The sequence below is a fragment of the Pseudophryne corroboree genome, chromosome 11, assembly GCF_028390025.1.
Source record: "Pseudophryne corroboree isolate aPseCor3 chromosome 11, aPseCor3.hap2, whole genome shotgun sequence".
NCBI lineage: Eukaryota > Metazoa > Chordata > Amphibia > Anura > Myobatrachidae > Pseudophryne > Pseudophryne corroboree.
Window position 1 is genome coordinate 245357139 of NC_086454.1, and position 15027 is coordinate 245372165.

Here is a 15027-nt window from a genome sequence, read left to right on the forward strand (position 1 = left end):
CTAACCTGATTGCGCATACTGTACCTGTGTTGTGTATACAATTTTCTAGTGAGAGTCCCAAGCCTATGGTTAACGATAACTGCTAAGGGACCTACATGATCATGTTTGCACTTCATTTGTAAATTGCTTTCTCAAATAACCATCATAGTATTTATCAAGATGTACATAATTTTCATTATTGTGTTTATGGATTAACTTTTGTTTTTAAAAAAAGGCATCATCTAGCAAAGTAACTGTGTTGTGCCTGCACATAAGAAGGATTTCCATTAAGAGATACTCACCTACAGTACTTATATTTGGGTGGTCTTCTGTATGCCGAATGTCGGGATCCCGGCGCACAGTATACCGGCGCCGGAATCCCGACACCCGGCATACCGACAACTATTCTCCCTCGTGGGGGTCCACGACCCTCCTGGAGGGAGAATAAAATAGTGTGGCGCGCGTAGCGCGCCACCGTGCCCGCAGCATGGCGAGCGCAGCAAGCCCGCAAGGGGCTCCTTTGCGCTCGCCACGCTGTCGGTATGCTGGCGGTCGGGCTCCCGGCGCCGGTATGCTGGGCGCCGGGAGCCCGAGCGCCGGCATGCCGTACGACACCCCTTATATTTAAGTACACGGTCGAATCACATTATTAAGACCACCAACTAATAGCCAGAGTAACCACCGTGTGAGCTCGGACAGCAGCTAGATGGGCTGAACTGCCATTTTAGACACACGTCTGGTAGCCCCCAGGATCATTTTGGCGGTGAGCTGCTCCACTGTAGCGTGTTGGTTGGCCCTCATGCACCTTCATAGCCGACGTTCACCTCTCACATCAATGGCATGTGGTGCTCCGCAGTTTCCACGTTGATTATTCGCAATGTTGCCAGTCACGATACTGTACATCTTCACCACAGCAGCACGCGAACGGCTCACAAACTGCGCTGTTTCAGAAATACTACCACTCTTGGCCCGAAAGCCGATAATCCTCCCTTTTTACAACTCGGATAAATCGCCCCTTTTACCCATGACAGCAACGAGTGATATGTGTGCAGACCCACCAAGCCAGCACACGACACGTGACATACTTCATGGGCTACGTGCTGCCAACCTTAAATGTAGGAGGTGGTCATAATAATGTGACTCGACTGTGTAAATATAATTGATTTGCGTTTAGTAGGAGCCATGAAATAATAATTCACAACATAATTAGCCAAGACTACCACTGTATATAAAAACAAGCCAGTGTCATCTTACCACCATTTTGTGGTCTTACAGCAGTGGTTCCAAAATTAGATCCTCAAGGACCTCCAACAGTTCATATTTTTGAGGTCTACTCACAGAATTGCAAGTGAAATAATTAACTCCACCTGTGGATCTTTTAAAATGTGTCAGTGAGTAATGAGTACACCTGTGCACCTGCTAGGTGATCTGGAAAACATGAACTGTTGGGGTCCGTGTTTGGGAAGCATTTTTTTGAGGTAAAGCTATGTAAGTTTAAATGGATCATTTAGCAGATGACAGAACTGATATTTACCAGACTTCCGTAATAATGCTGTTGTACTTCAGAGTGTCAGCCAGGGCAGAGACACCGAGGTAACTGAAATTGTTGTTAGAAAGCCTATAGAAATAAGACAAAAACAAGGCCCATTGTTGAGGTTACTGCAGGAGTGAGATTTCCATAACAGGTGATTCTGAGTTTTGATGACAAATTCTGCACAATTTGCTCTCAGATTAACACACTCTACACAGTCAGCGTTAAACTACCTATTACTGTATGTGCGGGATGTCTCCATAAAGAGTACACAGTAAGATCCTCAGGCAGCAATAGCTGCTAAATACTTAAAAAATTATTACTGACAATGCAGATGGAGTATGTTTGCCGTAATGTACATTTCTAATATAGCACTTTCCGAAATAATATGTGCAGTAGTAAAAAGACCTAATGCTGAGTTTGTTTGCATATGAATCCAAAATGCAGAAGTAACGCGCTTTAAAGAAAGACGCGGTTACCTATATATTGTGAATATGTGCACCCCAGCATTGTACAGTTTGTCAAATGTGTCTGAATGATGAAAGCATTTGCTATGCTTTAAGTGTTCCATAAACAAGTAACCTAAGCATCGGCATTCATACAAATGGGTCCATGTTCATTTTGGCCTTTAATAGGATTAATTGAGCCAAGTCAGTCAGACTTAATCCCCTGTTGTAATGATTTAATCCCCTGATGTATTGTTCTCTGTATTGTATTGCATCTGAGAAGAATAGATGAAGGCCTTATGTTAATAAACCATGGTGTGCCTAGGTGCAGCAAAGAAGCCAAGATAAATGTGGACCCATCTGTAGTCTAAGCTGCTTAAAGCTCTTGAGGAGATAAACTAAGTGGCAAAGCTGTAAGCAGTATCAGGCTATAGCACGCTGGGATGGGCACACTTTTACAAGAAAACCTGGGGCATGGGATTCCCCTTCATCATGTGACACACTCCAGCAGGTTCAGCACGGGGCTGAATATTCTAATGGAGTTGGGCCTGCAAAAATAACACTAATCCCTTGGCAAAATGCTAAAAGCACCCTGCAAAACCACTGCCAGTGGGTGTTAGTACAATGGTAAAAAAACAGTGAGAATTCATAATGTTTGTATGTAGCACTACTGGTAGCCATAAATTGTTTGGAAATGCTAGTACTTGTAGAATTACAACCGAGACTTGGCACCCAAAGCCTAGCGATCCTCCATTCTAGCCGGTGTGCTACTCCTGATTGACAGGCTAGTAGCACATAGCCAATCAGGAGAGCGCAATGACGTGGCACTCCCTGATTGGCTGCTGAGATCTCCAGTGACAGGAGTCACGGGGGGTCCTGGCATTCGGGGAAACATGGAACCCCTTTAGTGGCATGGATCGGACTTTAATATTTTTATTTTTGACAAGGCCATGGATTACTGCAGGAACGAAGAGGACAGATCATCACTGGATAACAGGTGAGTACTATATATTGGAATTTTGGTTTTACAGGTAAACGTTTGGATTCTACATGGAGAAGGGGACGTGATTGGGCGGCGTGGGATGTAGGTAAGTATGTATGAGTGTGTAAGTGTGTTTAATAAATTTGTACTATCACGGTGTGTGTGTAATGTTTTTATTTTGGGTATTTCTTTTGTTGTAGAACTACAGGTACCAGCGGGCCCGTTATTTCCCCGCATGCTGGTACTTGTGGTTCTCCAAGTACCAGCAAGTGGGGGAGGCTTGCTGGGACTTGCAATTCTAAAACAAAAGACAATATCCTTTTTTTACACACAAAAAGGCTATCAGCCCCTCATCCACCGCCAGGGATAGGGGGGACAGCCTCTGGCTCAAGGGGTCCCCTCTCCCCCAGGGTACCCTGGCCAGGGATGACTAGTTGGGGGGTAATGCCACGGCCACGGGGACCAGTATAGAAGTGTCCCCCGGCTATGGCATTATCTTCTCATCTAGTGGAGCCCGGTGCTGGTTTTAAAAATACAGGGGACCCCTAGGTCTTTTGTTCCCCATATTTTTGGAACCAGAGCCGGCCCAAGAGCCCGATGCTGGTTATGCATAGAAGGGGGGACCCCACGCAATTTTTTTTTTAATGATTTTAACTATTTCAGACCCTTTTACACAGATAAGCATGCACGGATCTCACTAATCCGTGCATGACTATCTGAACACACCAGCAAAAAGCAGGTCTGTTTGAAAGCTCCTTGTTTTTTACAAATTCTATGCTTTCCCGGCAGTGTTTGGCTATTGTCGGCAGTGATTGAGAATACGAATTCTTAGTAAATTACCGAGTTGTATAAAATAATAGCCGTGTTTGACCAATGATCTATTCATTCGTATTTGTGAACTCTGCCGGGAAAAACAATACGAATGGCCCCAACACTGACGAGATTTGTGTTTAGTAAATTCACGTGACCACACGGAACTTACTATCACAGAAAACTAAAACAGAGCACAGGTAACAATTAGCACCATAGTTCTCAGTAAACAATACAGCTGAGATGTCAAGAAGCAAAGAAGTAATCGCGATACTACTGGGGGCGGGCAACAAGAGATGAGATGAACAGTCACTAAGTAGGAGAGAGCTATATTTGAGGTAGAAGTGAGGAGGGCTGTGAGAACAGGAGGGAAGAGGGCCCTGCTCCAAGGAGCTTACAATCTAGGGGAAGAGAGAGACAGACAGGTGACATGGGGTACAAGTAATGAAGAAGGTCATTGGCCTGATTTCCCCCTAAGGGGTGTATTCAAAATCTGTCGGAAACTGCTGTCTCGTTGGAAAGACGGCAGTTTCCGACAGGTTTAGGTAGGAAGGGGTTCCGACCTATTCAATGCCTTGTCGGAAACCACATGGATTGTCGGAATCCACGTTGGCTGTCGGAAGCGCGGCCAAACCCGACAGGTTTTAGCCCCGTTTCCGACAATGTTAATCTGACTCTAAAGAAACTCAGATTGCCATTGTTGGGAACGGGCTAAACCTGCCGGTTTTTTTTTTTTTTGGGGGGGGGGGGGGGCTGGCCTAGCACTCAGCCGAAGATGCAGACGTGCTCCACATCAGCTTCCTCTGGCAAACCCTGTTTTCGTCCTGAATCCCATTTCCATTGGAAAGGATCCGAGAGGTATTGAATACACCCCTAAATAGAGGGTTTAAAAAGAAAAAAAGATGTACATGTCTTTTTTTCTTCTCTATTAAACGCTGGAAAAAGGAAGGGCAATCACCATCCATTTAGATGCATAATAAATTGGTAAACGAGTGTTTAAGAGAAGTGTTTATTTCAATAAAGTATTTTTTCACAGTGTTCATTTTTAATGGGTCCCAAAAGGTCCACATGGGCCCTAGATGCTAGAATGCTCTAGCAACCATGGGTGTGCAGGTACTTATAGTTCTACAAGCACCAGCATACCCAAGCATCATCAGCACAGAGGGGCAGATTTATTAAGCTCGGTGAAGTGATAAAGTGGAAGGTGATAAAGGACCAGCCAATCAGATCTGTCACAGGCTGGGTTTGAAAAATGACAGTTAGGAGCTGACTGGCTGGTGCTTTATCACCTTCCAATTTATCACTTCACCAAGCTTAATAAATCTGCCCCAGAATTTGGCAGCGTTAAGCAAGCACACAGAACAATAATATGCCACCTGTCAGATATGCTGCTACAGCTTCTTACAGTAAAGCAAAAGTGCTGGATAACAAGGAAGGTGCGGTATGTATAAAATAAGATTTTACTCACCGGTAAATCTATTTCTCGTAGTCCGTAGTGGATGCTGGGAACTCCGAAAGGACCATGGGGAATAGCGGCTCCGCAGGAGTCTGGGCACAACTAAAAGAAAGCTTTTAGACTACCTGGTGTGCACTGGCTCCTCCCACTATGACCCTCCTCCAAGCCTCAGTTAGGATACTGTGCCCGGAAGAGCTGACACAATAAGGAAGGATTTTGAATCCCGGGTAAGACTCATACCAGCCACACCAATCACACCGTACAACACGTGATACCATATCCAGTTAACAGTATGAAACAAAACTGAGCCTCTCAAAAGATGGCTCATAACAATAACCCGTTATTAAACAATAACTATGTACAATTATTGCAGACAATCCGCACTAGGGACGGGCGCCCAGCATCCACTACGGACTACGAGAAATAGATTTACCGGTGAGTAAAATCTTATTTTCTCTAACGTCCTAGTGGATGCTGGGAACTCCGAAAGGACCATGGGGATTATACCAAAGCTCCCAAACGGGCGGGAGAGTGCGGATGACTCTGCAGCACCGAATGAGAGAACTCAAGGTCCTCCTCAGCCAGGGTATCAAATTTGTAGAATTTTGCAAACGTGTTTGCCCCTGACCAAGTAGCAGCTCGGCAAAGTTGTAAAGCCGAGACCCCTCGGGCAGCCGCCCAAGATGAGCCCACCTTCCTTGTAGAATGGGCTTTAACTGATTTAGGACGCAGCAGTCCAACCGCAGAATGCGCCAGCTGAATTGTGCTACAAATCCAGCGAGCAATAGTCTGCTTAGAAGCAGGAGCACCCAGTTTGTTGGATGCATACAGGATAAATAGCGAGTCAGTTTTCCTGACTCCAGCCATCCTGGAAACATACATTTTCAAGGCCCTGACTACGTCCAGCAACTTGGAATCCTCCACGTTACTAGTAGCCGCAGGCACTACAATAGGTTGGTTCAAGTGAAAAGCTGATACCACCTTAGGGAGAAACTGGGGACGAGTCCTCAATTCTGCCCTATCCATATGGAAAATCAGATAAGGGCTTTTGCATGACAAAGCCGCCATTTCTGAAACACGCCTGGCCGAAGCCAAGGCCAATAACATGACCACTTTCCACGTGAGATATTTAAGATCCATGGTCTTCAGTGGTTCAAACCAATGTGATTTTAGGAAATTCAACACCACGTTGAGATCCCAGGGTGCCACTGGAGGCACAAAAGGGGGCTGAATATGCAGCACTCCTTTTACAATTGTCTGAACTTCAGGTAGTGAAGCTAGTTCTTTTTGGAAGAAAATCGACAGAGCCGATATCTGCACCTTAATGGAGCCTAATTTTAGGCCCATAGACACTCCTGTCTGTAGGAAGTGCAGAAATCGACCCAGCTGAAACTCCTCTGTTGGGGCCTTATTGGCCTCACACCAAGCAACATATTTCCGCCATATGCGGTGATAATGTTTTACAGTTACATCTTTCCTGGCTTTAATCAGCGTAGGAATGACATCCTCCGGAATGCCTTTCTCCTTTAGGATCCGGTGTTCAACCGCCATGCCGTCAAACACAGCCGCGGTAAGTCTTGGAACAGACAGGGCCCCTGCTGCAGCAGGTCCTGTCTGAGCGGCAGAGGCCATGGGTCCTCTGAGATCATCTCTTGAAGTTCCGGGTACCACGCTCTTCTTGGCCAATCCGGAACCACGAGAATTGTCCTTACTCCTCGTTTTCTTATTATTCTCAGTACCTTTGGTATGAGAGGCAGAGGAGGGAACACATAAACCGACTGGTACACCCACGGTGTCACTAGAGCGTCCACCGCTATCGCCTGAGGGTCCCTTGACCTTGCGCAATATATCTCTAGTTTTTTGTTTAGGCGGGACGCCATCATGTCCACCTGTGGCCGTTCCCAACGATTTACAATCAGTGTGAAGACTTCTGGATGAAGTCCCCACTCTCCCGGGTGGAGATCGTGTCTGCTGAGGAAGTCTGCTTCCCAGTTGTCCACTCCCGGAATGAACACTGCTGACAGTGCTAACACGTGATTTTCCGCCCATCGGAGAATCCTTGTGGCTTCTGCCATCGCCGTCCTGCTTCTTGTGCCGCCCTGTCGGTTTACATGGGCGACTGCCGTGATGTTGTCTGATTGGTTCAGTACCGGCTGGTTTTGAAGCAGGGATTTTGCCTGACTTAGGGCATTGTAAATGGCCCTCAGTTCTAGAATATTTATGTGTAGGGAAGTCTCCTGACTCGACCATAGTCCTTGGAAGTTTCTTCCCTGTGTGACTGCCCCCCAGCCTCGAAGGCTGGCATCCGTGGTCACCAGGACCCAGTCCTGTATGCCGAATCTGCGGCCCTCTAGAAGATGAGCACTCTGCAGCCACCACAGTAGAGACACCCTGGTTCTTGGAGACAGGGTTATTAGCCGATGCATCTGAAGATGCGATCCGGACCATTGGTCCAACAGGTCCCACTGAAAGATTCTGGCATGGAACCTGCCGAAAGGAATTGCTTCGTAAGAAGCCACCATCTTTCCCAGGACTCGCGTGCAGTGATGCACCGACACCTGTTTTGGTTTCAGGAGGTTTCTGACTAGAGACGACAGCTCCATGGCTTTTTCCTCTGGGAGAAACACTTTTTTCTGGACTGTGTCCAGAATCATTCCCAGGAACAGTAGACGTGTCGTCGGAACCAGCTGTGACTTTGGAATATTTAGAATCCAACCGTGCTGGTGTAGCACCTCCTGAGATAGTGCTACTCCTACCAACAACTGCTCCTTGGATCTCGCCTTTATTAGGAGATCGTCCAAGTATGGGATAATTAAAACTCCCTTTTTTCGAAGGAGTATCATCATTTCCGCCATTACCTTGGTAAACACCCTCGGTGCCGTGGACAGACCAAACGGCAGCGTCTGGAATTGGTAATGACAATTCTGTACCGCAAATCTGAGGTACTCCTGGTGAGGATGGTAAATGGGGACATGCAGGTAAGCATCTTTGATGTCCAGGGATACCATGTAATCCCCCTCGTCTAGACTTGCAATAACCGCCCTGAGCGATTCCATCTTGAACTTGAATTTTTTTATGTATGTGTTCAAGGATTTCAAATTTAAAATGGGTCTCACCGAACCGTCCGGTTTCGGTACCACAAACAGTGTGGAATAGTAACCCCGTCCTTGTTGAAGTAGGGGCACCTTGACTATCACGCGCTGGGAATACAGCTTGTGAATTGCCTCTAGCACAGCCTCCCTGTCCGAGGGAGTTGCTGGCAAGGCTGATTTGAGGAAACGGCGGGGGGGAGACGCCTCGAATTCCAGCTTGTACCCCTGAGATCCTACTTGAAAGATCCAGGGATCCACCTGTGAGCGAGCCCACTGATCGCTGAAATTTTTGAGGCGGCCCCCCACCGTACCTGGCTCCGCCTGTGGAGCCCCACCGTCATGCGGCGGACTTGGAAGAAGCGGGGGAGGACTTTTGCTCCTGGGAACTAGCTGTTTGTTGCAGCCTTTTTCCCCTACCTCTGCCTCTGGACAGAAAAGACCCGCCTTTTCCTCGCCTGTTTTTCTGGGTCCGAAAGGACTGTACCTGATAAAACGGCGCTTTTTTAGGCTGTGAGGGAACATGGGGTAAAAATGCTGACTTCCCAGCTGTCACTGTGGAAACGAGGTCCGAGAGACCATCCCCGAATAACTCCTCACCCTTATAAGGCAAAACTTCCATGTGCCTTTTGGAATCTGCATCCCCTGTCCACTGGCGAGTCCATAAGCCTCTCCTAGCAGAAATGGACAATGCACTTATTTTAGATGCCAGCCGGCAGATCTCCCTCTGTGCATCTCTCATGTATAAGACTGAGTCTTTTATATGCTCTATGGTTAGCAGAATAGTGTCCCTGTCTAGGGTGTCAATATTTTCTGACAGGGAATCTGACCACGCAGCGGCAGCACTGCACATCCATGCTGACGCAATAGCTTGTCTAAGTATAATGCCTGTGTGTGTATATATAGACTTCAGGATTGCCTCCTGTTTTCTATCCACAGGCTCCTTCAGGGCGGCCGTATCCGGAGACGGAAGTGCCACCTTTTTAGACAAACGTGTGAGCGCTTTATCCACCCTAGGAGGTGTTTCCCAACGTGCCCTATCCTCTGGCGGGAAAGGGAACGCCATTAGTAATTTTTTTGAGATTATCAATCTTTTATCAGGGAAAGCCCACGCTTCTTCACACACTTCATTTAATTCTTCAGATGGGGGAAAAACTACGGGTAGTTTTTTCTCCCCAAACATAATACCCTTTTTTGTGGTACCTGGGTTTAAATCTGAAATGTGTAACACCTCTTTCATTGCCTCAATCATGCAGCGAATGGCCATAGTGGACATTAGATTAGACTCATCGTCGTCGACACTGGTATCAGTATCCGTGTCGACATCTGGGTCTGCCATCTGAGGTAGCGGGCGTTTTAGAGCCCCTGATGGCCTTTGAGACACCTGGGCAGGCACAAGCTGAGAAGCCGGCTGTCCCGCATTTGGCATGTCGTCAAATTTTTTGTGTAAGGAGTCGACACTTGCACGTAATTCCTTCCATAAAACCATCCACTCAGGTGTCTGCCCCGCAGGGGGTGACATTACTTCTACAGGCATCTGCTCCGCCTCCACATAATTTTCCTCCGAAAACATGTCGACACAGCCGTACCGACACACCGCACACACACCGGGAATGCTCTAAACAGAGGACAGGACCCCACAGAAGCCCTTTGGGGAGACAGAGAGAGAGTATGCCAGCACACACCAGAGCGCTATATACTGCAGGGACTAACTGAATTATGTCCCCTATAGCTGCTATAATATTTACTGCGCCTAAATGTAGTGCCCCCCCTCTCTTTCTTACCCTTTTTCTGTAGTGTAGACTGCAGGGGAGAGCCAGGGAGCTTCCTTCCAGCGGAACTGTGAGGGAAAAATGGCGCCAGTGTGCTGAGGGGGATAGCTCCGCCCCTTTTTCGCGGACTATTCTCCCGCTTTTTTAAGGATTCTGGCAGGGGTAATTATCACATATATAGCCTCTGGGGCTATATATTGTGATTGTTTTGCCAGCCAAGGTGTTTTTATTGCTGTTTAGGGCGCCCCCCCCCCCAGCGCCCTGCACCCTCAGTGACCGGAGTGTGAAGTGTGTATGAGAAGCATTGGCGCACAGCTGCAGTGCTGTGCGCTACCTTGGAGAAGACAGAAGTCTTCATGCCGCCGATTTTCCGGACTTCTTCTTGCTTCTGGCTCTGTAAGGGGGACGGCGGCGCGGCTCCGGGACCGAACACCAAGGCCAGTTCCATGCGGTCGGTCCCTCTGGAGCTAATGGTGTCCAGTAGCCTAAGAATCCCAAGCTAGCTGCAAGCAGGTAGGTTCGCTTCTTCTCCCCTTAGTCCCTCGTTGCAGTGAGCCTGTTGCCAGCAGGTCTCACTGTAAAATAAAAAACCTAAAATATACTTTCTTCTAAGAGCTCAGGAGTGCCCCTAGTGTGCATCCAGCTCGGCCGGGCACAAAACTCTAACTGAGGCTTGGAGGAGGGTCATAGTGGGAGGAGCCAGTGCACACCAGGTAGTCTAAAAGCTTTCTTTTAGTTGTGCCCAGACTCCTGCGGAGCCGCTATTCCCCATGGTCCTTTCGGAGTTCCCAGCATCCACTAGGACGTTAGAGAAAATATACTCCGTCTGCATTTATGTTTTTAGAATGCACTATTATAATGTTTACACGGATACTCAACCTGTTATATTGCCACGAGGCAGCAGAATGGTTAAGATATCCCTGGCTTTCAGTTACTCAGAGTGTGTTCTGGCTGACCAGAAGATGTGTCTGCTTCATTATAAGTGACCACAGCGTTTCTAGACAGTAATACCAGTAGGAATAACAATAGGCTGCAGCCACTGGGTCATAAAGTAAGAGTGGCAGGTTCATTAATAACACTGCAAAGAAGCATGTGCCAAAGTTAGCCATACTTTAAAACCTTCAAGGTGCGGTTTATCTTCAGACTTTCTGCTAACGAGATGGCGTCACTGTCCTGGAGTTTGTTTTCATCAAACCTGCAGGAGACAACAAATGACCCGTAATAAAACAATTCTCAATCATTTTATTACACGTCTATGAATAATCTTCTAGTGTGTCTGGAAGCACTTGTGATAAGAAGAATGGCTCTAATGCAGTGGTTTCCAAAGTTTTTGGAATAACGGCGCCCTAGAATATCAGAATTTTTTTCACGGCACCCCTAGGCCAAAAATAAGAATTTACTTACCGATAATTCTATTTCTCGGAGTCCGTAGTGGATGCTGGGGTTCCTGAAAGGACCATGGGGAATAGCGGCTCCGCAGGAGACAGGGCACAAAAAAGTAAAGCTTTACTAGGTCAGGTGGTGTGCACTGGCTCCTCCCCCTATGACCCTCCTCCAGACTCCAGTTAGGTACTGTGCCCGGACGAGCATACACAATAAGGGAGGCATTTTGAATCCCGGGTAAGACTCATACCAGCCACACCAATCACACCGTACAACTTGTGATCTAAACCCAGTTAACAGTATGACAACAGAAAGGGCCTCTTAAAGATGGCTCCTTAACAATAACCCGAATTAGTTAACAATAACTATGTACAAGTATTGCAGATAATCCGCACTTGGGATGGGCGCCCAGCATCCACTACGGACTCCGAGAAATAGAATTATCGGTAAGTAAATTCTTATTTTCTCTATCGTCCTAAGTGGATGCTGGGGTTCCTGAAAGGACCATGGGGATTATACCAAAGCTCCCAAACGGGCGGGAGAGTGCGGATGACTCTGCAGCACCGAATGAGAGAACTCCAGGTCCTCCTTTGCCAGGGTATCAAATTTGTAAAATTTTACAAACGTGTTCTCCCCCGACCACGTAGCTGCTCGGCAGAGTTGTAATGCCGAGACCCCTCGGGCAGCCGCCCAAGATGAGCCCACCTTCCTTGTGGAGTGGGCTTTTACAGTTTTAGGCTGTGGCAGGCCTGCCACAGAATGTGCAAGTTGAATTGTGTTACAAATCCAACGAGCAATCGACTGCTTAGAAGCAGGTGCGCCCAACTTGTTGGGTGCATACAATATAAACAGCGAGTCAGATTTTCTGACTCCAGCCGTCCTTGCAATTTATATTTTTAAGGCTCTGACAACGTCCAACAACTTGGAGTCCTCCAAGTCGCTAGTGGCCGCAGGCACCACAATAGGTTGGTTCAGATGAAATGCTGATACCACTTTAGGGAGAAAATGCGGACGAGTCCGCAGTTCTGCCCTATCCGAATGGAAGATTAGATAAGGACTTTTATAAGATAAAGCCGCCAATTCAGATACTCTCCTGGCAGAGGCCAGGGCTAGTAACATAGTCACTTTCAATGTGAGATATTTCAAATCCACCTTTTTCAATGGTTCAAACCAATGGGATTTGAGGAAATCTAAAACTACATTTAGATCCCACGGTGCCACCGGAGGCACCACAGGAGGCTGTATATGCAGTACTCCCTTGACAAAAGTCTGGACCTCAGGGACAGAGGCCAATTCTTTTTGGAAGAATATTGACAGGGCCGAAATTTGAACCTTAATGGATCCCAATTTGAGACCCATAGATAATCCTGATTGCAGGAAATGTAGGAAACGACCCAGTTGGAATTCCTCCGTCGGAACCCTCCGATCCTCGCACCACGCTACATATTTTCGCCAAATGCGGTGATAATGTTTCACGGTGACTTCCTTCCGTGCCTTAATCAAGGTAGGAATGACTTCTTCTGGAATGCCTTTCCCTTTTAGGATCTGGCGTTCAATCGCCATGCCGTCAAACGCAGCCGCGGTAAGTCTTGAAAAAGACAGGGACCCTGCTGTAGCAGGTCCCTTCTCAGAGGTAGAGGCCACGGTTCGTCCGTGAGCATCTCTTGAAGTTCCGGATACCAAGTCCTTCTCGGCCAATCCGGAACCACTAGTATTGTTCTTACTCTTCTTTGCCGTATGATCTTCAATACCTTTGGTATGAGCGGCAGAGGAGGAAACACATACACTGACTGGTACACCCAAGGAGTTACCAGTGCGTCCACAGCTATTGCCTGTGGATCTCTTGACCTGGCGCAATATTTGTCCAGTTTCTTGTTGAGGCGAGACGCCATCATGTCTACAATTGGTCTTTCCCAACGGTCTATTAACATGTTGAAGACTTCTGGATGTAGACCCCACTCTCCCGGATGAAGATCGTGTCTGCTGAGGAAGTCTGCTTCCCAGTTGTCCACGCCCGGGATGAACACTGCTGACAGTGCTATCACGTGATTCTCCGCCCAGCGAAGAATCTTGGCAGCTTCTGCCATTGCACTCCTGCTTCTTGTGCCGCCCTGCCTGTTTACATGGGCGACCGCCGTGATGTTGTCCGACTGAATCAACACCGGCTTTCCTTGCAGGAGAAGTTCCGCCTGGCTTAGAGCATTGTAGATTGCTCTTAGTTCCAGAATGTTTATGTGAAGAGACTTTTCCAGACTCGTCCATACTCCCTGGAAGTTTCTTCCTTGTGTGACTGCTCCCCAGCCTCTCAGGCTGGCGTCCGTGGTCACCAGGATCCAATCCTGAATGCCGAATCTGCGGCCTTCTAATAGGTGAGCCTTCTGCAACCACCACAGAAGTGACACCCTTGTCTTTGGTGACAGGGTTATTCGCAGGTGCATCTGCAGATGCGGCCCTGACCATTTGTCCAACAGATCCCTTTGGAATATTCTTGCATGGAATCTGCCGAATGGAATTGCTTCGTAAGAAGCCACCATTTTTCCCAGGACTCTTGTGCATTGATGTACTGACACTTTTCCTGGTTTTAGGAGGTTCCTGACCAGATCGGATAACTCCTTGGCTTTTTCCTCTGGAAGGAAAACCTTTTTCTGAACCGTGTCCAGAATCATTCCTAGGAACAGCAGACGAGTTGTCGGGATTAAATGGGATTTTGGAATATTCAGAATCCACCCGTGTTGTCTTAGCACCTCTTGAGATAGTGCTAAAGCTGTCTCCAGCTGTTCTCTGGACCTTGCCCTTATTAGGAGATCGTCCAAGTATGGGATAACTAATACGCCTTTTCTTCGAAGAAGAATCATCATCTCGGCCATTACCTTGGTAAAGACCCGAGGCGCCGTGGACAATCCGAACGGCAGCGTCTGAAACTGATAGTGACAGTTTTGAACAATGAACCTGAGGTACCCCTGGTGTGCGGGGTAAATCGGAACGTGTAGATACGCATCCTTGATGTCCAAGGATACCATAAAGTCCCCTTCTTCCAGGTTCGCTATCACTGCTCTGAGTGACTCCATCTTGAACTTGAACTTTTTTATGTAGAGGTTCAAGGACTTCAGATTTAGAATAGGCCTTACCGAGCCATCCGGCTTCGGTACCACAAATAGAGTGGAATAATACCCCTTTCCTTGTTGTAATAGGGGTACTTTGACTATCACCTGCTGAGCGTACAGCTTGTGAATGGCTTCCAACACCCTCTCCCTTTCGGAAGAGACGGTTGGTAAGGCAGACTTCAGGAAACGATGAGGAGGATCCGTCTCTAATTCCAACCTGTACCCCTGAGATATTATCTGCAGGATCCAGGGGTCTACCTGCGAGTGAGCCCACTGCGCGCTGTAATTTTTGAGACGGCCCCCCACTGTCCCCGAGTCCGCTTGAGAGGCCCCAGCGTCATGCTGAGGTTTTTGCAGGAGCCGGGGAGGGCTTCTGTTCCTGGGAAGGAGCTGCCTGTTGGTGTCTCTTCCCTCTTCCTCTGCCTCGTGGCAGGTACGACAAGCCCTTTGCTCTCTTATTTTTGTAGGAGCGAAA

The 15027-nt window shown here is 47.6% G+C and overlaps 1 protein-coding gene across 5 annotated transcripts in view; it reads right to left on the reverse strand.

The window, feature by feature from the left end:
- NOD2 (nucleotide binding oligomerization domain containing 2) overlaps positions 1 to 15027 on the reverse strand; it is a 275792-nt gene that overhangs the window by 30516 nt on the left and 230249 nt on the right. For all 5 annotated transcript variants that reach the window (XM_063945323.1, XM_063945319.1, XM_063945321.1 and 2 more), the window contains 2 exons: positions 11177 to 11260; positions 1514 to 1597 (listed from right to left, as the gene is read on the reverse strand). In XM_063945323.1, the coding sequence (XP_063801393.1) occupies positions 1514 to 1597; positions 11177 to 11260 (168 nt within the window). The remainder of the gene's footprint in view (positions 1 to 1513; positions 1598 to 11176; positions 11261 to 15027) is intronic.